Source organism: Rhamphochromis sp. 'chilingali' (genome assembly GCF_963969265.1).
Source record: "Rhamphochromis sp. 'chilingali' genome assembly, chromosome: 7".
NCBI classification, from domain to species: Eukaryota; Metazoa; Chordata; class Actinopteri; order Cichliformes; family Cichlidae; genus Rhamphochromis; species Rhamphochromis sp. 'chilingali'.
The window spans coordinates 28,938,556-28,962,402 of NC_137934.1; the positions used below are offsets into that span (position 1 = coordinate 28,938,556).

At 43.1% G+C, this 23,847-nt stretch overlaps 2 protein-coding genes across 2 annotated transcripts in view; one reads left to right on the forward strand and one right to left on the reverse strand.

The window, feature by feature from the left end:
* Nucleotides 1-23,847, reverse strand: part of gmds (GDP-mannose 4,6-dehydratase) — a 205,685-nt gene that overhangs the window by 56,384 nt on the left and 125,454 nt on the right. The gene's annotated exons all lie outside the window — the stretch shown is intronic.
* On the forward strand, nt 376-7,904 carry LOC308399779 (uncharacterized protein). The gene is made up of 4 exons (XM_080887214.1): nt 376-633; nt 951-4,178; nt 4,247-7,328; nt 7,646-7,904. The coding sequence occupies exons 2-3, from the start codon at nt 1,259-1,261 to the stop codon at nt 7,012-7,014; spliced, it is 5,688 nt and encodes a 1,895-aa protein (XP_080743340.1). The 5' UTR covers nt 376-633; nt 951-1,258; the 3' UTR covers nt 7,015-7,328; nt 7,646-7,904.

A 23,847-nucleotide genomic window follows, 5' to 3' on the forward strand; every position in this document is an offset into this window, starting at 1 on the left:
ATGTTTACACCCTCCCCAACGGCCCCGACAAAGTGTTTAGAGCTGTCAATATGCAAGTGACTCATAAACCAAGAGTCCTCCTTGCTTCTCTAAACGGCGTATCACATAACAATTCCTGACGGCACAGCAATGACACACAGTCCATGCCTGTACAAACATTTTAAAAGCCAAATAAGCAATGCAAGGAAGAGAAGCAGATACAACTCTGCAGGATTATGTGTCGTCTGCAGCATTAACTAAAGGTAGCATTTGACACTTTTCCTTCTAAATCTGTTGAAAGCAGGTCAGACTCACTGACTTATAAATCAGATAAATTTCATGATCAATATTGGGAAGTAGTTTTATTTATTTATTTGTTTAACACCTGTACAAAAGGCCAGCCAGTTCGCAGAACTCACGAACGGAGCCGCATCTGCGGAGTAAGATATCAGCATACGGCTGCCGTTTAGCCAATGAGCGGTGAGGCAACCCATTCTCTTCACCAATCAGAAGACACAATTCTACCTCATCATTACGCACATGTCGACGCAGAGAGTTCGGTCGGAGCTGCAGGTGGGAAGAGTCAGCAGAGTTTTACTCACCGTGTGGATTTTCATTCCTCTAATGCTGTTAGCGGTGTGCGTCCATGAGACTGTAAGTTTCTGTGTTTTATCGTGTTTGTTCTTTGCTGCGGCCATTATCCTCCCTTGTTTAATCCTTGTTTGTTACTGCCGTTTACTGCGAAGCAGCCTCTGCCGTGCGGTCATTAAGGGACCGTCACTAATTTCTCATGTTAGCTCTAATGTAAAGTGCCTAGTTAAGATTTATGTAAATAGTAAAATTAGCATTTGTTGACACTCCCTTATTTTGGTTGAATGTTCCACTATCCAGTATTGTTTGTATTGTTGTATTACACATTTAATTCACTCTGTTCACCTAATTATGGAAGACTTTTATGTTCTTTCCAACAGAAACCACACCATCACTCACCACACGGCATATAGCATTTTACAGTCTGTTAAATCCCCTCACTCACATTATGGATGTGTGCTTCGGATTCTTGCTAAATAAATGAGTGAACGACAGATACCTGAGTGGCAGTGGATTTTGTGGATATGCCATCTGTTCTTATCGGACAACCCTGTTGAGATTGTGGATTCTTAGAGTCAGCACCTTATCATCTACATCAGTCATAGTCAGGAGGTCAAGTCCATCCCACTTACAGTGACCTCCTCCATTACATGGTCCTTCGAGCCGGAGTAACAGTTTCACAGGCAAGATGGCTTTCTCATCCACTCCTCGTCCTCGTCGCGATGGTCATCGGCCTCGTTACCTCGATGACTTCTTGGTGCAGTTGCCAAGGAGATCACTACCACAGGTGCATGTGTCGCACAACCAGTCCCCTGATGACCATGGGGCACATCCCAACACCTCAGCCACTCCAGCTGACCAGACTTCTCAGCATGGCACCTCAGACGTGGTATTATCAGCACTGAGAGAAATGCAGGAAGATAATAATCAGCTCAGACGAGAGGTTCAGACTCTGCTTGGTGCCCTCTCTCTCCGGTCCTCAGCCCTCCAGACGTCACCAGCTCCCCAACCTTCTGCATTAAGCCCCAGTACCCAGGACCAGAGGCAGTCCTTGTGGACTGATTCCATGCCTCAGTCTCCTCATCCTGACCATGCCTCCAGACACTACCCACACACGGTACGTTCCTTTCACATACCAGAGGATGACATACAGGATTTACCTTGGCCAGAGGCATCACTTCCACTTGATCCTCAGAGTGCTGAGCCATTCCCTGTTCCACCACCTCCGGTATCAGAAATTCCTGCTAGTGCAGCAGCCTCAGGTCCTTTCAGATGTACGTCACCTTATCAGTACAGTCAACTTCCTGTGACTGAACAGGTCGGGAAAATTAACGTGAAGGACGAGTATGGGCCTGGAGCATGTGTGAAGAGGCAGGTCACCCCTGAATATGCAGAGCCATACACCTTTCAGCGCCAACAACCAGAAAGCTTCCGGGAGATGACTGGGGACCCGCCTCGCTGGCCGCCAACTGATTCCAAAGCCTGGAGGAAATATGGTCAGCACGAACCTCTACCAAGTACAGAGACCGTGTACCGGGGACCAACACCACACATTCCATACTTCACGTCTGATGACCCCAGCCAGTTCGCTCGTTTGCGAATGGCCCTTGACAATATCCTGCCTCACGATGCAACTGAACGTTTCAAGTACCAGATCCTAGTCGATCACCTCAAGTTGGAAGACGCCCTCCTTATTGCCGATTCCTACAGCAATAGTCGCTATCCATACAGCCAGACCATGTCATCCCTGATAGAGCTGTATGGTCAACCTCACAAACTTGCCCTGCAGCGGATCACTGACGTGTTGTCAGAGTCTCCGGTGCGAAGTGGTGACAGCCGAGCGTTCCGTCTTTTCGCCCTGAAAGTGAGGGCTCTCGTGGGAATGTTAGAACAGCTTGGGAAAGAGGGGAGAGCAGAACTAGAGTGTGGGTCACACGTCACCAGACTGCTGTCCAAACTGCCACACAGTCTTCGAGCGCAGTTTAAGCGGTTCATCAATCCTCTTCAGACACCCATCCCAACCTTAGCAGATTTGGCAGAGTGGCTTGAATATGAAGTCCGCATCCAAGATGATGATGTGTATTTCCATCATCATCAGCAACCTCGAGAGCCACGTGTGGATCGTGGGAAGGGTGCCAGACCCAAGCAGAGATCTGCAGCGGCAACCACAACCGTCTTATTGGGCTACGACCCTCCTGCTAAAGGCCCAGAGCCTCCAAAACAGGCATCACGTCCAGTTTCCAAATTGGGGAAGCCAAAGAAATTCTGCCCCTTCTGTAATAATCTTCAGCACTATTTCAATCAGTGCACAGATTTCAAGAAGCTCCATATAGAGCAGAAGTTGTCTTGGATTCAGACAGGCAAGCGGTGCTGGAGATGTGGAAGGGACCATCCAGAGGCGCAATGCTACCTGAAAGCTAGATGCCAGCAATGCAATCAGGTGCATTTGGAGACACTCCATGAGATTAATGCATCGCGATCCACTAGTTCTGACAGACCGGCGGAGGAAGCTGTCCAACCCGTCACGTACTACGTTGATCCAACATGGGGGACCAGCTGTGTGCTACTGAAAATGGTCAGGGTGTGCCTCTATAATGGCAAAATGAAGCTAGAGACATATGCCATCCTAGATGATGGGTCAGAGCGCACAATCCTTCTTCACAGTGCTGCCCAAGAGCTGGGCCTTCAGGGAAAGAGGGAGGAGTTGGCGCTCCGAACCATCCGACAAGATATTAGAACGGTGGAAGGACATTCCGTTTCCTTCTCTATAGCCTCCGCCACTGACCCTCGGAGACGGTTCCGGATCCAAAGAGCATTCACTGCCACTGAGCTTGGGCTTGCCAAACACTCACATCCAGCTGATGCACTGCAAAGGTCCTACCGCCACCTGCGAAGTCTTCCACTTCATTCGTTCCACCAAGCTCAACCATTATTGCTGATTGGCTCTGACTACCCACATCTCCTGACTCCAATAGAGCCTGTCCATCTGGGTCCACGGGGAGGACCAGCTGCACTCAAGACACGGCTGGGTTGGACTCTGCAGGGTCCAGCCAAGGTTCTTCTACATCAAGCCTCCACTCCTCAGTGTCTACTCACAAGCACCCTGACTCCCAGTGCTGAACTTCTCAGTAATGTAGCCAAGCTCTGGCAGATGGATGTTCTCCCATACCAGAATGAGAAGGTGGCCACACGTTCAAAACAGGATACCATGGCTGTCAAGATGCTAGAGGAGAAGACCATTAGAGTGGAGGTGGATGGTATCAACCGGTATGCCACCCCGTTGCTGTGGAAAGAGGAACCAGTCCCGCTTCATTCCACTAAGGACTCTGTCTTGGGTCACCTGCGAGCTACGGAGAAGCGCCTCCTGAAGACGCCTGTACAAGCAGCCACCTATAACCAGGAAATTCAGAAGCTGGTGGATGCAAGCTATGTGAGTAAACTGACCATCGCAGACATGGAGATGGATGGTAGCACCTGGTACATACCACACCACATGGTTCAGCATAATGGCAAGGATCGCGTTGTCTTCAACTGTTCTTTCGTGCACAATGGTAACAGCCTGAATCAGCATCTCCTACCTGGTCCTACCCTGGGCTCGACGCTCCTGGGTGTGTTACTTCGCTTCCGGGAGTATCCCATTGCAGTGAGCAGTGACATCAAGGGGATGTTTCATCAGGTCCGCCTCTTGACAAGCCCTTCCTCCGGTTCCTCTGGAGAGATATGGATCGCACGAGGCAACCAGAGGTTTACGAATGGCAAGTGTTGCCTTTCGGGACGACATGCAGTCCCTGCTGTGCCACCTATGCTCTGCAGCGGCACGTTCTGGATCACAGCAGCCCCAGCGAGGATACCCGTCACACAGTGGAGAAATGTTTCTATGTTGACAATCTCCTCCAGAGCTTCGCATCATTTCCCGAAGCCCAGCAACTGGTTAACAAAATCCAGCAGTTGCTGCTCACCGGTGGCTTCGAATTACGACAGTGGGCTTCCAACTACCCAGAACTCATCAGTCATATGCCACCTGGATCAGTCTCACAGAGCAGTGAACTGTGGTTTTCCCCCGATGGGACTGATGTACCAGAGCGGACTCTGGGCCTGCAATGGCACTGTCAGTCTGACGAGCTCAGATATCAGATTCGGCACACTGAGCAGTTGGTGGAGCCCACAATGCGCAACATCTATCGGGTTCTGGCCAAGCAGTATGATCCGCTTGGCCTTCTCATTCCTTACACCACTCAGGCCAAAATCCTGGTGCAGCATCTCTGGAGGAAAAGGAGAGACTGGGATGATCCAAATCTGCCAATCGACCTGCTGCAGCTGTGGCATGCATGGGAAAGTGAATTGATTCAGCTCCCTGATGTCTCCCTGCCACGTTGTTACGTGCAGCCAGAGACAGACCCATCCCTTTGCAAGCAGAGCATCCACATCTTCTCCGATGCATCTGAGAAGGCATATGGAGCTGTAGCCTACCTTCGGACAGAAGATCATATGGGGGGAATCCAGGTAGCCTTCCTAGCTGCCCGATCTCGAGTTGCTCCCGTCCGTCAGCAGTCCATTCCGAGGTTGGAGCTCTGTGCTGCTCATGTGGGAGCCCAGCTTGCTGCCGTCCTCAAGAGGGAACTCACCCTTCATATCTCAAGCATTGTCTATTGGACCGACTCCACTACAGTCCTGAACTGGCTCCAGTCCCAATCCTGCCGCTACAAGATCTTTGTGGGCTCTAGAGTTGCAGATATTCAAGAGCTAACTGAAGGGAGCCTGTGGAGATATGTCAGATCAGGCGACAATCCTGCCGACGACATCACTCGAGGATTACGGCTCTCACAGCTCACCTCTCATCATCGGTGGCGCCGGGGCCCACCTTTTCTCTGGCAGGCGGCATCATACTGCCCGGAGCTCCCGAACCACGTTTCCCTTGATGATTCATCAGAGCTGCGGAAGGAGAGCTTCTGTGGGAACATCACCAGAATACCTGATCCACATCTACCTGATGTTGGTTCTTTCAGTGGCTACCAGACCTTGCTGGAAGCTTACGTTCGAGCTGTCCATGGGACAGCTGCTGACTCGACACCCACGGCAGAGGATTACAGGCAAGCGGAGTTAGCACTCCTCCGGAAGGTACAGGAAGACAGTTTCCCTGAAGATTTTGTTCGGCTGTCATCTCACAAACCGGTAGCTGCCAGCAGTCGCCTACTTGCCTTAGCTCCTGAGTATGACCCAGAGGCTCAACTGATTCGGGTAGGGGGGCGGCTTCGCAGATGTGAAACCCTCAGTCAAGACATCTTGCATCCTGTCGTTCTTGACCCTCAGCATCCTATCACAAACCTCATCGTCCAGGATTGCGATCGCCAGCTTGCTCACCCGGGCTCCGAGAGGGTCTTTGCTGAGCTCCGGCGCAGATTCTGGATACTTCGAGGACGAGAGGCCGTCCGGAAGCACCAGTACAACTGTCCTGAATGCAGGAGGTGGCGCAGCCAGCCGGTCATTCCCAAGATGGCTGACCTTCCATTATCCAGTTTAAGACTTCATCGCCCAGCCTTCTATTCAACTGGGGTGGATTGCTTTGGCCCATACCTTGTCAAGATGGGGCGGCGTACAGAGAAACGGTGGGGGATCATCTTCAAATGCCTAACGACCCACGCAGTCTACCTTGATCTGCTTGCCAGCATGGACACTGACTCATTCCTGATGGGACTGCGTCGTTTCATCTCGAGACGTGGGAAGCCCTTCGAACTGCTGTCGGATCAAGGTATCAACTTCAGAGGTGGTAGCTCTGAACTCCAGGAGGCTTTCAACGCACTCGGCCCAGCTCTGAAGTCACAGTTGGCCAGCCAGCAGATTCATTTTCGTTTCAACCCTCCACAGGCTCCACATTTTGGTGGTTCCTGGGAACGGGAGATTCGTTCCATCAAGTCTGCACTGCATACCATTCTCGGCTCGCAGCATGTCACCGAGGAAGTCTTTAGGACGATACTCAGCGAGGTAGAGAGCATCATCAACTCTAAGCCGCTAGGTTATGTCTCCTCAGACGTAGCAGACGTTGATCCGATCACTCCCAACATGTTGTTGATGGGGCGGCCTGATTCCGGTATGCCACAGGTTGTCTACCCAGAAGCCGAACTCCTGAGCCGTCGTAGGTGGAGACAATGTCAAGCCTTGGCGGATCAATTCTGGATCCACTACATCCGGAATTATCTACCTTCACTCCAGATGCGGCACAAATGGCAGCAGGAAAGAGATGAGTTGACTGTTGGCACTATCGTTCTCATTGTGGACCAGCAGCTCCCTCGTGCCCTATGGCCAGTTGGTAAGGTCAGCCAAGTAATCCCTGGAGCAGATGGCAGGGTTCGAACCGTTCAGATACAGGTTGGAGACAAGACATATACACGATCAGTGGGACGACTTATCAGACTTCCAGCTCTTCCACCGGAGTCTACTGCCTGACCTTCCTAAGTGAAGTGCACTTTTGCTCCGCAAAGTTGGGGGCGGCTGTACAAAAGGCCAGCCAGTTCGCAGAACTCACGAACGGAGCCGCATCTGCGGAGTAAGATATCAGCATACGGCTGCCGTTTAGCCAATGAGCGGTGAGGCAACCCATTCTCTTCACCAATCAGAAGACACAATTCTACCTCATCATTACGCACATGTCGACGCAGAGAGTTCAGTCGGAGCTGCAGGTGGGAAGAGTCAGCAGAGTTTTACTCACCGTGTGGATTTTCATTCCTCTAATGCTGTTAGCGGTGTGCGTCCATGAGACTGTAAGTTTCTGTGTTTTATCGTGTTTGTTCTTTGCTGCGGCCATTATCCTCCCTTGTTTAATCCTTGTTTGTTACTGCCGTTTACTGCGAAGCAGCCTCTGCCGTGCGGTCATTAAGGGACCGTCACTAATTTCTCATGTTAGCTCTAATGTAAAGTGCCTAGTTAGGATTTATGTAAATAGTAAAATTAGCATTTGTTGACACTCCCTTATTTTGGTTGAATGTTCCACTATCCAGTATTGTTTGTATTGTTGTATTACACATTTAATTCACTCTGTTCACCTAATTATGGAAGACTTTTATGTTCTTTCCAACAGAAACCACACCATCACTCACCACACGGCATATAGCATTTTACAGTCTGTTAAATCCCCTCACTCACATTATGGATGTGTGCTTCGGATTCTTGCTAAATAAATGAGTGAACGACAGATACCTGAGTGGCAGTGGATTTTGTGGATATGCCATCTGTTCTTATCGGACAACCCTGTTGAGATTGTGGATTCTTAGAGTCAGCACCTTATCATCTACATCAGTCATAGTCAGGAGGTCAAGTCCATCCCACTTACAGTGACCTCCTCCATTACAACACCTTTGTTAAAAACTTGCACTCATAAACCAATCTCTACCTGATAAATTCAAATAACACCTAGCTCTGCTTTTGAAAAGGGACAGAGGGGTTTATGAAAATTTTTAAACCGTTTTTAAATTAACAACTTAACAACGGAATATTGAAAATGAATCAATTATATACATAACTGAAATTAGATAAAGCATTGAGCTCTCTCAGGTAGGGATGGGTATCAAAAACCGGTTCTTGTTGAGAACCGGTTCCCACTGTTTCAATTCCTTGGAATTGTTTGCCATTTTTGCAAATGATTCCCTTATCGATTCCAGTCGCCCCGAATCACGTCACCACGTTGCGGAGCGTCATTTACCTGGCAGGAAACATGGTGCCTAAGCGGCTCAAACGCTCAAAAGTTTGGTTATACTTTAGGAGAACGGATGACAAAAGGGCACTTGCAATACTTGAAAAGTAAATATTTCATTTAAGGGAGGAAACACTACGAATATGCAAAAGCATTTGCTGACAAAACACGTGATAACCTTAAATGAATGTCGTGTTTTTAATTCCGCTCCGGACTCGTGAATCTCAACCCAGCAGCAGCGGTAACGTTTGCACGTCCTCTCCCGTTAATGCGGCAGGTAAATAATCAACTAAGAGTGCATATTTATGTTAGCGCGATCTGCCTTATTACAAAACCTGCCATTACTGTGCATTTAGGTGACCATGATAAGAGAGACAGACAGAGTCTGGCTGCCTCAGATGCTGGTAGTTCTCCCTGCAGTCTACCGGTAGCGTCTCCTTTCAGGCCAGGATAGACGAATGTCACCGAGCAGTGACTAAGTTTGTGGTAAAAGGCTTGAACCCATTTGCCACAGCAGATGCCCCGATTTTCGGTAAGTGAATGTGTTTAATTGTCGGCAGGGACATTACTGGATATTCTTGTGTAATTGCTACAGAATAATTTATGTTACACTTTGTTATTGCTACAGAAGAATATTTATTTTATTATTTTACATTTAAAAATTTTTTTCCTGGGGACCCTGTGACACCCCATTGAAGAGCCGTAGGCTGTGGATCTCTTATCTCACTGTTGGGTTTGAACAAGAGTAACATGGCCTTACAAAGAGAAGATATAAAACAGTTGTAAGCTAATCGACCTTAGTGTTCTCCTTTTAAAAAAAAAAAAAAGAATCGATAAGAGAATCGATAAAGAATCGAATCGTTAAACAGAATCGAAAATGGAATCGGAATCGTGAAAATCTTATCAATACCCATCCCTACTCTCAGGTTATCCTGCAACTGTCACTGGACGACCATTGTTGGGGGTCTAAATAGGTTCAGGTTTAACTCATGACTTTCACTGGGTCACTTGAAGGACTTGACAGAGTCGTCCCCAGTAAATTTCACTGCTGTCTTGGCCTTGTGTTTTGGACCCTTGTCTGTGGCAATGTCTGAGGTTCTGAGGACTATGCAGCAAGTTTTTATTAAAACATCTCTGTACCTGACTATTCTCTCTTTCCCAGTCACAGAAAAACAAATCCAAAGCATGATTCTGCCAATGCCACATTTCTTCAGGAAAGGCTTCTGTCAGGGCACTAAGCCCAGATCAGTGGGAAATAAATCTTTCATTTTTGAAAGATAGCAGACTAAGAATCCTGGGTATTCTCCATTTGCACTTGTTTCATATCATGTAATGTTCAACGTGTGTAGCTTCATGTTTTTTCTATACGTGGCAGAATTTGGTTCAAATCTGCTCTAAATATGAAGTGAAGTGTATATAAACAAGGAAACCTTAACAGTAGCTAACAAACTATATATAAAAGTTACATCCTTTTGATGACTGTGAAAGTCAGGATTATTTCATGCAATTATGTTGAATGAAACAGTGTTTCCTTTGCCACCACTTAGTTACAGCACTACTCATAACAGAATTACTTTGCACACTGGCAACTGGTAATCATCCTTAACAACATAACACAAAAAACTCATAAGGCTCTGAAGCTGGACATGAAGAGACATTCAGTCTGCGACTCTGTGACTAAGTCCTTCCGCACGCTGTAGAACAAGTACAGATAAACCAGCTGGTAAAAATAACATTTAAATGAATCTCTTTTTAGCACATTAGACGTGCTCTTTGAGACAGCCATGGACCAGATATCAAATTAGAATGCAGACTAAATGCACTGAAATGGAGACTGGTGGGCTAACATTCCTCACGTTCCTGAGCATCGAAGTTTCATCTAACGTGTTTTCATTTCCAACATATTTTATGTGACTTAACTTAGATATGTTTCACTTTTCTCTCTCAATCTGTCTTTATCTGAAAATCCCCAAATGTCTTCTCGTGAGTCAGTAAAGGGCAGGGGAGGATTTGACAGAACCGTGAACCAGTCCAGACCATACTTGGCTGAACCAAACGAATTTAGGTTAGACCCGGACAGGCCAAATGAGGTAAACGCAGGGACAGACCAGGCATTAGCAGCCTCAACATAACTGCTTTCCAACCGTTTTGTGCCTAAATGCAAGTAAGAACTTCAATCATTCAATTTAGGGCTACATTTTCACACATACACTGATACACACACAGACATGCTAGTACACAACTTTCCCAGGCTCCACCATCACATCGTCCAAATGGCTGCTATGGAGCTGTGATTTTTAGCAGAGCAGCTTCTTTTATTTTTTTCAAAATTGTTCTTTTTTTTTTTTTTTTTTTAAATCCAAGATTCCTATTTTTAGGCATGGCTGAAATTATTAACCCTCCTACCCCCTTTACACACACACTCATTCTTCATTCTCCTCCCCCTTTCTCCCCCCTCCTTCCCGCTTGTCTCTCCTGTTGTATTTTGACCAAAAAAGTCAGAGACTTTAATGTTTTTCCCTGTCAGACACAGGCTGTCTGGACGTTAAGTTGAAGACAGAAGAGGCTATATTTGCAGTCTGACCTCACTCTGCTCTGAACGCAAGCACACAGACACCCACACCCACACACACACGTGCACACCCACACACACACGTGCACACACACACACACACACACACACACACACACACACACACACACACACACACACACAGAGTTTTAACATGGTCAGGGATGACGCAGGGACAACCGCACCTCTGCGTTGTCAGTTTCATTCTGTCCATTTTGCTGCTGGACGGGCCTCGCATCAGTGGTCAGCCTCAGTGGATGCGCTTTCACAGACAACATCCTGTTAACCCAGAGGCCACAAAATTTCAGTTGATCGAAAAAAAGTTGAAAACATTTTATTTTGTTGATTCCTGGGTGTTGCTTCTGGAAGCTCCACAAGTGCTCGAGCCCATATCTAAGATTAACAGAACTCGTAGGGAATGCGTTTAACTCTATGTCCCCCCTGCATTCAAAAGCTGCTGTAACTTGAATTTGTAAAAAGATGAGTGGCATTGCCCAAATATCCTTCACTTGATGGAAAATGAAGAAAAAAGTGAGGAAATACAAATCTCCTCACTGTGCCACATGTCCATACGTTACAATTAAAGACATAAAAACTCAAAAATTCCATTCATGGTTGAAGGATGTGTCCCTTATTCTTGGAAAATGATACAAGATGTAATTTTCCAGATTCCTGTCATCACACTGAGGCTGCTGGGGGTCGCATCATTGTGTTGTACAGACAATAATGCTCCTTTTGCTTTTCACTTGACTTTTTAAACTCTTTTTTTCACCACTATAATAAGTTAATCACATTCACTTAAACATGTGCATTTACTCTTCTGTGAGCTTTTGACTGTAACAAAATCCTTACGAAATAAAACAAGCTGAACATCTGAAGTCTCTAAAAACTTTTTAGTGCACTCAATTGTTACTGAGGACTCTAAATGTGTTTTTAGCCTATAAATAGTAGATTTAATCCACCGGCACCAATAAAAACTTGTATTCATTCACATGTGGCATTAACGCTTTCTCCATATGGTGACATATGACTTTATTTAGATAAAAACCTGAATCACTGATGATGCTAACAGTGACAATGGACATTTGTGTGTGTGTGTGTGTGTGTGTGCACGCGCGTTTGTGTGTGATTTACTCTTCTGTGTGAAAGGACGTTGTATGCCGCAAATCTATCAAAATTATATTTTATTGTAGTCAAACAGTGAGGCTGCCTTCTAGGAAAATGAAATTCCTTCAGCCATCTCATATTGATAAACCAATCCATCAATCAAACCGGCACCCATTCCTTTGAAATTATCAGTGGGTTTGTATATCTAAACATAGACACAAGCATGGGGAAGTCCACACACACACTTGAACTTGGCTATGACCTCTGGCTGTATGAGCAGTTAAACAGTCTTTCCATGTTTTCACCACAGGAATGGACAGGGGTCTCATAAAGAGTGTCATTCACTATTTAAGTCTCAAATTCACACACATATACATAGTAAACTAAATTGTCCATGCATGCACGCACGCACACACACACACACACACACACACACACACACACAGAGGTTGGGCAAAGCACCATGTAATGCAGACAGAGCTGCTGATTCTCGGAGTTTAGCGATAGCGTCACTTTTACACCGTGAGAACCCGAGAAACACATTTCTCAAAGGAGCCCTCTCATTCGATGTGGGTGTGTTTGGGGAGAAAAAGGGGGATAACAACACAGACACACATATCCACACAGACATGAGTTAAGTAATGTTAAATATAGCAGTTGAATGCTAATCTGTTATAGCTGGGTTATGAATAGGCAGTGTGCAGAGGCTACAGAGGATGTGAACCACGTTTAAAATAGTTAAAAGGTTTAAAATAGTTGCTTCAGATTTTCTGCTCTTTATTTAACTGACTTTAACTCAGAATTGCACACAGTAAAAAAGATGCATGTGAATGTGCATCCTGTCAGAGAGAAGGCATCAGCAGCTAGAGGCGGAGTGATGTTAGGCCAGAAAAGTTCTCTCTTTATTCAGCTCCCTCTGACGAGGCAGGAAGAAAAACAAACATAAGCATGGGTAGGACGACCGCTGCCTCACAGCGTAACAAACAAGCTTATTGATTATATTTATTTCTATATCTCTCACCATACACCGCAATATCCAAGCAGAATGTCACAGCAGATTCTTGGGAGCGAGGGTAAAATCTACAGTGACGGAATAAAGTGGACGCACGGTGGCTTACGATGATGCTGCAAAGTTAACAAATTCTTGTTTTTCAGCATTTAAATGTCAAATATTCCCATTCAGTTTCTAAAATGTGAGGCTTTGTCTCTTTTATATATGTGAAGAAAACACAATTTCTAAACATCACATGACTAATTTTTCAGTATCTGTTAAGAAGAACAGGAAAAAGAAATGAGAGCATGATAATACCAAAAAACGTTTAGTTCCATCCATAAATTCTAAGAACTGCATTGTTTTTAGTTTTTGAGACCTATTTTAAAAAAGGGGGGTAAGGGCCTGAGAGTATGTGAAGTGGAGATAAACGTGACACAGGAAGCTAATTTTGTGTATTTCATGTTATCAGGAATTGTGGGATGTCACTGGCTGCAACAGTCTGATCGTAGGCGGTAGATGCAATTTATGGTAGTTGGAATATTTTTAGTCTTTCCATGAAATCTGAAAAGAGATAATTCCATGGGAATTTGGACTCAGACGGATCAGTTAAAAATGAGAGACGTTTGTCAACCTAAATGACAAGAAGGAAAGAGTGAGGCAGAAATGTAATGAAAGTTATTAACAAGCATGAGGAGATATCCTTTAACCTTCCTGCAATGTTTAAGGCAGAAATCAGAAGACGAGAGGTTAGTAAGTGGGCGGTGAGGAAACTGTACGGGTGTTTGCGAATTGAATTGCCAGACTTCCTCGACTGTTTGAATTTGAACTCATGACCCCCGACCTTGGGGGGCTGAAAACAGAAGCTGAACTGCAAGAAAGAGACTGTTTACAGTGTAAACAGGCCTGAACACAGATTGTGCTCCTACATGCTGCCCTGCTTTTAATCTGTCACCCGGAACAATGGTCACTTTCCCCTTCAAAGCTGTTATGTGTGTGAAGGCATGTGTCAATGCTGGACCACGTCTCTGTGTCTAAAACGCATTTCAAGCTACAGTGATCTCATCGGAGATACTATCAGCCTGTTTACCGTTTCTACGCTCCTCTGTGGCTACTACACTTGCACAAATTGGACAATGAAGAGCAGGTGTGTGCATGAGATACCAAACTCTGTGTGTTTGAGACAAAGGTCGGTGATTATTGTAAAATCCCTACTGCAGGTGGAAGAGCAACTCTCCTGCTGAAAAGCAGGCAACAGACAGAAATACAGACTGAACAATTTAATGGTGTTTTGTCACATGTTTAAAAATGTTGTTAGTATATTTAAAGAAGGGCAGAGGCCAACCGTCATGTTGGATTAGGCATCAAGCATTTTTAAAGGCAATTCTTATACAGAAACATTTTTTGTAATGTTAAGTGAACATCACTTAACAGTTTTACTTTTTTATTTTAGTGTCAACAGTAGAAAATAGTGACACACACCACCCATACATTATTGTGTTTCACGCCTTCTTTCTGCACTGCAGCAACCTGTGCAGTCATACTGAAGCATCTGCCTAATAATCTGTGCAGTGGGTTATTGTGTATTGACAGACACTGACATTTTCCATCAGCATCAGCAGCAGTATTGATTATAATGATTGCTGTAAAAATAACAAAAAAAATGTAGAAGTAACAAACATTTTGGATGGAAGCAATGCAGGACCCATGTCCATTTGTCAGCTATGTCCACTTGTCATTTTGGAATTTTTGAGCAGTTCTGCCATACCCAACAAAAAATTCACCAGTCACGTTTGTGTAGAAACTATGGGTTGACCGTGGTTATGTCCAGGTGACCAATACAATCGCAAGGATGTTTTTGGTTCACCACCCTTTGTGTGACCAGCTTCACTCAGGAACCTACAGTGAATTCCTGTGAACTGAAGGGAAATACACATTTTTCCCTAGTGACAGGAGATTGCCAGGCAGTTGCTGACTGGTCTCTAGGCCCATGTCAGTGAGGCCTAATCCCTGAATTATGCTTCAGCAGGAAATCTATGTTGTAATTTACTTTGTAACCAGAAACTTTCCCTAACCCTACTCCCTAACCTTCCACGTCAGTCAGACTCATTGTGGGCTGAAGCTTTAGTTGCATTTCTCGAGAAGTGCACATCATGTTATGCAATGAGTCTGATTGGCATGGAAGGTTATGGAGAAGGGTTAACAAGGGCTCTGGCTACATGGTGAGTTACCACACACTTTATGTATAACTGAGCAAGTAGTTTTTAGAGCTTCCAAATAATGACACCATAGTTATCCTGCAAAATAGAGAATGTGCCAAATGAAAGAATAATAATTAAAGAATATCGCTGAAGCTAATCTGTGGTTTTGGAAAAATAAAAATCTGTGTTCTATCAAATGAGTAGTTTGTCTTATCTGCATGAACTGAGACAACACTGATAAGGGAGTGGGTGACAGAGAAATTCAGCGAAAGATCATTGGGGGGTGGGGGGGGGGGGTCTTCGGGGACAGCTGGGAAACTGCACATTCATCATTTTTGCAAAACACAAAATGGGCACAACATAATATTTTAAAAACAGATAAAATCCCCTCCATCCTCCACGCTCTTTATCTCTCTTTTAAGTGCCTGTTGATTCATTAATGTTATCTGACCGCCACAGCAGGGGTGAAGGGAGGGAGGGCGGCCCGAAAGGCACACACAAAAACACATTCACTATTTCCTGAAGCACAGTGGCACACACCGCAGTTTCCTGTGGGAATTTTTCAAATCGGCTATCTACTTTCACCTGCTGCTACTGACAGACTCATCGTCCGGCTAACGTCATCAGAACATGAGTATTTCACGTAGAAATATGTAACACAAAAAAACTGACACACAGTTAAAGTTGATCAGTTACATTCTGACACCACATCTGAACTGGTGTCTCAGGCACTTGCTAAGAGACTAATCACAACTGTTGTATCTGGCACTTTTTACATTTTAGCTTTGAACAGCAGTACAACAGCTTGGTGCTGCGCTCGCTAGCTTGTTTGGGTTTTCAACGTGAACTCACATGCTTGATGCTTAACATGCTAACAAAAGAGACTGTTCCCAAAAAAATTGGATGCTCTGTACAGTGTAACTAAAACAGCAATGCAATGATCAGCAAATCTCATAGACGCATAGCTTATTCAACTGTTTGCTGAGACATTTTAATATTTGCTGAAAACTATTAGATGATTTAGAATTTTTGATTATTCTAACTTCGAACACAAGACAATAAAAGGCTGTAAAGTAAGTGGAACATAAAGGAGATAGCTGGAGGGACACTGCAAGTAACTAGGTGAACTGGCAGCAGGACAATAACAGGATTGGAGATAAAAAGATGATCTTAAAGAGTTTTTGTCAGAAGTAAAGACAGGCAGAGGTTCCACAATGTGCGAAAAACTGCATCTATAAATTGTGGAACAATTTCAGAATAATGTTCCTCAAAATTAAATTTTAAAACTTTAATTATCTCATCATTAATAGTACATAACATCCTTAAAGGATTCAGGGAATATGGAGAAATCTCTGTGTGCAGGGAACAAGGCGGAAAGTCAATATTGCCCGTGATCATCAGGCCCTCAGGCGACACTAAATTAAAAACAGACTTGATTCTGTCTTTGAAATCACTCCCTCAGAAACTTCCAGAAATCATTAGCTGTGAACACAGTTCTATATGCTTTCCACAAATGCAGGTTAAAGATCTATTGTGCAAAGAAGAAGCACACCAGCAAATCTATAAAAGAAAATAGTCAAAGTATCAAAGTGCAAACCACAACAGGATTGAAATTCTGTGGCAGGACGTTAAGAGAGCTGTGCATAAATGAATGCCAGTAAACCTCAAATATCTGGAGCAATGCCGTAAAGCAGAGTGGGCAAAAATTCCTCCATGACGATGTGAAAGACAAATAAAATGTTCATGTAGAAAATGATTCATTCAGATTAGTGCAGCTAAACAGATTTCTATAAGCTACTGAATCATGTACTTAGTTTTTCACAGTGCTGCACAGAGTCCTGTGAAAACTCTTTCACACGACTGCAATCCTTGCTTGTAAACTGAATTTCATTATAATTTGTTGAAGCAATCACACACATATGGCCATCAGACACTGCACTATTCCCACAACCACAAAGCACAGTAACTCCAGTGCTTCCTACAGTATCCCCCCCCACACACACACACACACACACACGCGCACACATACACGCACACACGCACACACACACACACGCACCAGTTATCAGCAGGGAGAGCAGATCAGATGAGAGCGGCGTCCCTGTTGATACTAAGGTGATAACATCAGGACATTAACACAAACCCAAAGCCAAACGACACTGAAAAGGACAAGCGATTAACAGTCAGTGTCATCAAAACAAACCGCACGGTCACTCCACAGTTACACACATACGAACCATATACTGACATACACACACAAGCTTTGAACCTACTAGAGGTGTGTGCTTTGAAATGTTCCTCTAATGTGTCCAGTGAGTAAGATAAGACAAGAGTAGTGTAAACAGTAGTGTGTGTGTTTGTATTATATGCAGTGCCTCCACATGTTGAGCATAGGAAACAGATGCCTCACCCCTGGCTATGGGAGAGGGAGAAAGAGAGATTGAAAAGAAGAGAGCGAGGGAGAGCAAGAGAGGCTGTGTTTGTATTGGAGCATGTCAGCAGGGACTGCACAGTCTTGTGGTTGTTGTTCCACATTGTTCCACAGTCAGACACCCAGAGGGGTACACGGATAATAAAGCAGCGGCTAAGTTTGGTCTGATTCAGTGGTTCATGCTGACCTTTGCAAATTCCTTACATATGGTAATATGTGTGTGTGAAAGGTTCTCAAGAGAGCTCCTTATACCCTTGCATTTTCTTGCTATGAAATTAAAGTTTAAAATGTACAGCACAATTACAGCTGACAAAGAGAGCCTACTACTGTAAAATGTTCTATGCTCTAATACAGATTTAACATAAAACGTGGCATTTTACTAAAGGTTGAAACCAGTGCATGCAACTGCAAAACATAAATCTTTAATTTTATGTGCAGGAAAAATTCAACTGATAAAGCCAAAATATAGGAAATCCATAATCCCAATGAAAATCTAATCAAATCAAAATGAAATATTGCAAGTATTTTTTTTAAAATTTTAATAATCATGGCTGACATCTAATGAAAGAAAGAACTCCAATATAAAACTGTTTAAAATACTGTATACCTGAGGTAGCTGTGGCTCAGGAGGACACCAACTAGTTGGAAGGTTAGTGGTTAGATATCGGTTTGCTCAAGCCATCGTTGAGCAAGATTAACCCCAAGTTGTTCTTATGTATGAATGAGTGTGAATATTAGATAGAAAGCACTTACGTAGAAAAAGGACACACATGCAAATGTATGAAGGGGTGTTAATGGGTGAATGAGGCAAGCTGTATAAAGCGCTTTGAATGCTCAGACTAGAAAAGTGCTATGCAAGGACCAGCCCATTTACCACTTGTCTCTCAACTTAGTTCAGTAAACACTACTGACTTGACAGATGTTAAGATCGTCAACTCACTGTACTCCACATGGAGGATAAGCTATTGATGGTCATTGTATAATAGTAAAAAGCTACGTGGAAGGTGTAGCACAAAAAGGTGCAGACGCAACAGGGATGACTGCAGCCTTGAGAGGACTGCCAAAAACGTTTTTTAAAGAACTATCAATGAGAACCACCAGGTTCACACTTTTTCTGTAACAGGAGCTACAATATCACACTGAAGCCATCAAACATCAGAAGCATCTCATTTAGGCTAAAGAGAACAAGAACTGGACTGTTGCTCAGTGAACCTTCTCAGGTAAAAGTAAATTTTGTATTTTAATTGGAAATCAACGTTTCTGTTCTACCTCAGCCAAACTGAATGGGTCCATCCCAGTGCCGTTGCCTGAGGGTGGACTCATTCTGCTCTTACACTCCTGCTCCAACCCTTCCTGTGGAGCTGCAGTGGGAGTCACTACAGGAAGACTTCATCTCAGAGGACAGCCCACTTCCTCCACAAAGAAAGGGGAATTAAGTTGAGGGCTGAAAGTAAAGGATTTACACTGCAGACTGGAAAGTATTTAATTTTTTTTGTTAAAAAAAGAAAGAAAATCAGTGTAACAAGCTTAAAATGAGAATAGATTTGTAAAATAGAAAGCAACAATTCAATCCCCACATACTGATGGATGGATGTTAAAAAAAGAAAGAGTGGAAGTGGACATGGACAGGTGGAGATATCACGACCAAGCAGTCATTCCTGTTATGCTTCTTTGAAGCCTGCTTGAAGATCCATGCTCGTATTGACCCAGAAAGTATAATCAAGGCTTAATTTTATAAAATCAGACAGATTGCCAACATGTTGCTGCGCCGATAACTTGTTGGCGATGCGACTCAACGTTTTTCCACTGTTCTGGTTATACTCCTACATAAAAATAAATCTTGTCGAGTGCCTGCATTATTTTGCAGTCCTGCAGCAACTTATATGTGGAGTGATTTCTGAATTTCTTCATCAGTCTATGAGGTTGTGGTTGGGCCCTAAAAGTAAAAAAGCAGTTAAAGTGAATTCCTTTATATGTAAACAGGATAAAAATGCAATTTCTGTCAATTCATTACAGTTAATAGTCACATTGTCAGGTTCCATGGAATTGCTAGCTCCACCCCACTCAATTGCAAACTGAAAGCAGACTGACTCAGTCTTATTGCTGTTTTATTGATGACTTGACCAACGTTGCTTTGAAGACAGCAAATGACTGTGAAACCTGTTCCCCATCTTCAAAGCAACAATATCAAAGGCAAAAAGATCACAAGTTTATTGCTTATGTTTTCAATAATTTTGGTCGAGTTGTCATGGTCGCCGTGGCATAAAGGCCATTCAAGCTTTTGGCATTGACCAAAATGCACTTTTCATGCAAAGCAAAACAGTAACAAGCTAAAAAAAAAAAAACTCAACCAAAGCTTTTTGGATTTACAGATTCCATAATCAAACCTAGATTCAACCACTTTTTTAACAAATTGCATATTTTATATATTTGTGTATTTGAGGTGCACTCATAAGCTTTGTAACTAACGCTATTGCTTGATCTTGTTATGTTCTGTTTGACATCGCTTTTGCTGCCTTTATATGTTCACACCCTTTTTAAAGATTCCTACTGGGAGAACGTCACTACTGGAAGATTCCAATTTCATCCGAGGTGAAAGTTGGTGAAACCCTACAACTGGAAAATTCCTACTGTGTTGTTACAACACAGTAATGTGCCTATATGAAATGTGTTGCATGCTTTTGCTGAAATGTGTCTTAGGTTTAAAAAACAACAACAACAAAAAACAATAAAAAACAAAGCATGACCATGACCTGAGAGAGTACCTTGGAGTTTTCCAATTTTTAAAGTCTTCCAAAGAGCGCCTAAAAGAAAAAAACTACTTAAAAACTGGGCCTGTTCCTACTCAAACATTTCATATTTATGTAGATTTTGTGAAAATAAGAATTGGTGTTAAATTGCTATATGTTTTACATCCCTCTCATCACACACAACACCAACACTCGCTGGTCCTTCAAAGTGTTTTACAATTTATTTCCACTATACACTTACATGGAAAATACTAGAGCTGATATTTTAATGAGTGAGCAGAATTTTGGAGCCAAAGGACAGTCGGGACTGTTCTAAGGGAAACTCCTGATGAGGGCAGTGGTTTAGGTTAGGGAACAGGATCAAAGTATTAAAAGGTTTGATTTTAAATTCAGTGTTACACACTCAAAAGAAAGGTGAGCTGCTGGGCAGTAAACGTGGGTGGTCACATGTCTTCAGTGCACGAGGGCATGTGTACACAGCAAATTTTATCCAGAAACCTCATTGTTTCCTCGTCACGGTCAAGCAGAAATTCTGTCAAATTCTTTGTAATGCAGCATAAATCAGTGGAACCACTTAATACTTCATCTGCAAAGCTGCTGGCCTTGGCATTCACAGGCATGGCTTTCCACATTTTTAGTTGTATGAGCATGCATAAACATTCCAAGTAATGAAAATGTGCACCTGCACACACACACAGCTTATAAACATGGACATGCATTAAAAATTACAGTAGACCAAACTACAAAGTCAATCCAACTGTGTAGCAGGACAGGGTTAAACAATTCCTCTCTACAACAAGCCTTTGAACAATGGAGCCAGTGTGATCAGAAGTATGTATGATGTAGTGAAAAAAAAAAAATCTGTCATTCTCATTCACTTTCTCTTCCTTAACGGAAAACACAATCCTTGTGTCTCGACACTGCACATTATTGTACCAAAACCTCAAAACGTAAAAAGAAAAAACCCAAAACTGACATCCACACACAAATTGAAATCCACCTATTTGTGCATGCAAATATAACCAAAATTCACAAGAAACAAAAGCAGTTTCTGTATGATAGTGATAGTTGGCAGGGAGCACAATGCAGACCAAACGGCAGGAGTGTTTTGAATTTCCCCCAGGCACACTCGCTCAGACTTAGTGGGAAATATTTGCCTTCCTATCACACACACAATTGCTTGAGGGTGTTTCCCTGAATCTAAATATTCAAAGAATCCCTTGTTTTGATTAGTGGAAAGTGGAAGCTTAAGTGAGGCACTAATACAACAACAACAATAATAATTCTTAGAAACCTCTGACAAATGAATCGCTCATCATCTGTATGTGTTGTATCGAGTCTATTATACACAGAGACGTGAGAAAGCCAATGTTACAATCATTACTCTCTTCCCTTCAGTAAATCATCCTAAACTTTTCCATTACAACCTTTGATTGGCACTTGCAGCCTGTATTACCTTCACAATCAGGATCTTGCTGTCATGTAAAGTAAACTCAAAACCTCAAATAATCTGTGGAAAACACCAAAGATGTTGGGATGCATCCGTCTTAAAACTGTGAACATTTCTGCTAATCCTTGTATAACCAAATAATGTCTGGTATATTTATAATAACTCAAGGTCTGCGTGCCATTTAAAGCATAATGTGCACACTACAATAATTAGTGTCATTGTTTCTGACTGACAATATGATTCAGTGCTGAAAACGATATCCCCCAGTTAATCCTTAAAGAGAGTATGCCCTTTTTCTTAATTTGTTTTACTCAGTCTAACATAGAAAAGTGTTCATAGCACTTTTAAGATCTTAATACCACTTTAAATTATATTTAAGGCCACAGTAACAAAGGCCTAGAGACCAGTTGGCAACTGCTTGGCAAATGGTTGCAGGAAGTTGCTGGCTGTCTCTAGGTGAAATTGGTCATAAAGAGGTAAATGGTGCTGCACTAAAAAAACCAAAACAAAAACTCCTAGCAGATTGCTTATAGGTTACCCGTTGTCTGTAAACACTCACCAACTGCTCATTAAGTGGTAGCATATCTGTAAAGAGTGTTCACCTTCAAAGTAAAAGTACCCCGTGAAACTCTTAAAAGTTCCAGCTAATCACTGTATAGGAACAAAGACACTAAAATATGCACAATAGCTGCTAAGTTGGTAAATATAATAGAGTTGTGTTTTTAAGTAGATGCACTTTTGTAGTAGCCAAAAACATTTAAATACAAGCATACTACAGTATTGTCAGCATAAGCTAATATTACATTGGCCCCGTTACAGTATTTCATTGCTACATGTGAACTGCAATTTAAATATACTTCATTTGCAATTAAGAAGTTTAATCTTATATTTGAAAAAAAAAACTATCAATAATGTAGTAAAAAAATGAGAATACGTAAGTTAACAGTGTAAATGTACTCAGACAAAATATGATTCTATTACAGGCTATATAGGCAATCTTAAGCAAGCTTAAAAGGGAGCGAAATGAAAGGAGAACAGGAAAGCAAAGATGCAGATCTGTATGGGGTTAACCTTGAGTGGACCTTGTGGGTGGGTGGTACAGAACCAGACCAGCTTCTTCACATACTTCTGTCAAAATCTCGTTAAAAGCCAATTAGACAAAATAATAATCCACGCCAAATTAAACAGAAACTCAAAATCTGCCGCTCTGCCTTCTACCAAAATAAAAATGAAAGGGGACCTTTTTGAACAAAGGAAATATGATCTCAACTAAATTTTTCCCCCCGTCAGCGTGTATGTCTGAATGGAGAAACTGTTTCCCAGGCTCGTGGACCACCAGAGTGAGTGAATTGAGCTCAGGGGTAGTAAAAGCCTCTAGACACTGTAAAAGAGACAAGCTGAGAGCCCAGAACTAGAACAGGTCTTCCTTCAGTGGGACAGTTTATATGACGAACACACTGGCCATGTGTGAAATTTAAGGGAGACTAATTGCTGGGATTCCAACAGCCCCAATAAAAAAGGCAAGTGGTCAGAAAGCACATGGTAGTGATTAGACCTGCTGATAAGCATCTACTGTAAGTTGCTCTCTTTCTCTTACTTGAGTGCACACTCACAGTGCTGTTTGGAAAAAATGATGCAAAACTTGCATCTACAGATAGCAATCTAATAAGCATATATTATGAAAAGAACTGAGAAAGACCTGTGGGCATGACATCATACAGGTGTGGTTACAACTAAAAGCTCGATGCTTGGGAGTTTGGTCGTTGGACTAAACAATTGTGAATGCAACCACAGAAAGCAGATACTGTAAGCCAGTAGTAAGATAATGACATGGTGCATTGCATCTTCAGAAAGTCACAGTTATTTCTTTCAACCTCAAAATTTAGCAAAGCAAAAGCAGAAGTATTAACATCTTATCTTTTGCTATTATCCTGGCTCTAAAAGCAAAACAAGACAAACAGGTTCACTGTTTCCATAACCACAGTTTAAACTTGGCACACAGCAAAGCCTGAACAATACCTTACATACCGAAAAAACCTTGAAATGCTTATCCTTTAAGTAATGGGTGATCATATGTGCTTGACAGTC

Excerpts from the sequence above, each read along its gene's own strand:
- LOC308399779 (XM_080887214.1), top strand. The coding sequence starts at position 1,259 with ATGGCTTTCTCATCCACTCCTCGTCCTCGTCGCGATGGTCATCGGCCT. Across the intron at positions 4,179-4,246 it reads CCTGGGCTCGACGCTCCTGG|GTCCGCCTCTTGACAAGCCC; the intron begins GTGTGTTACTTC and ends ATGTTTCATCAG.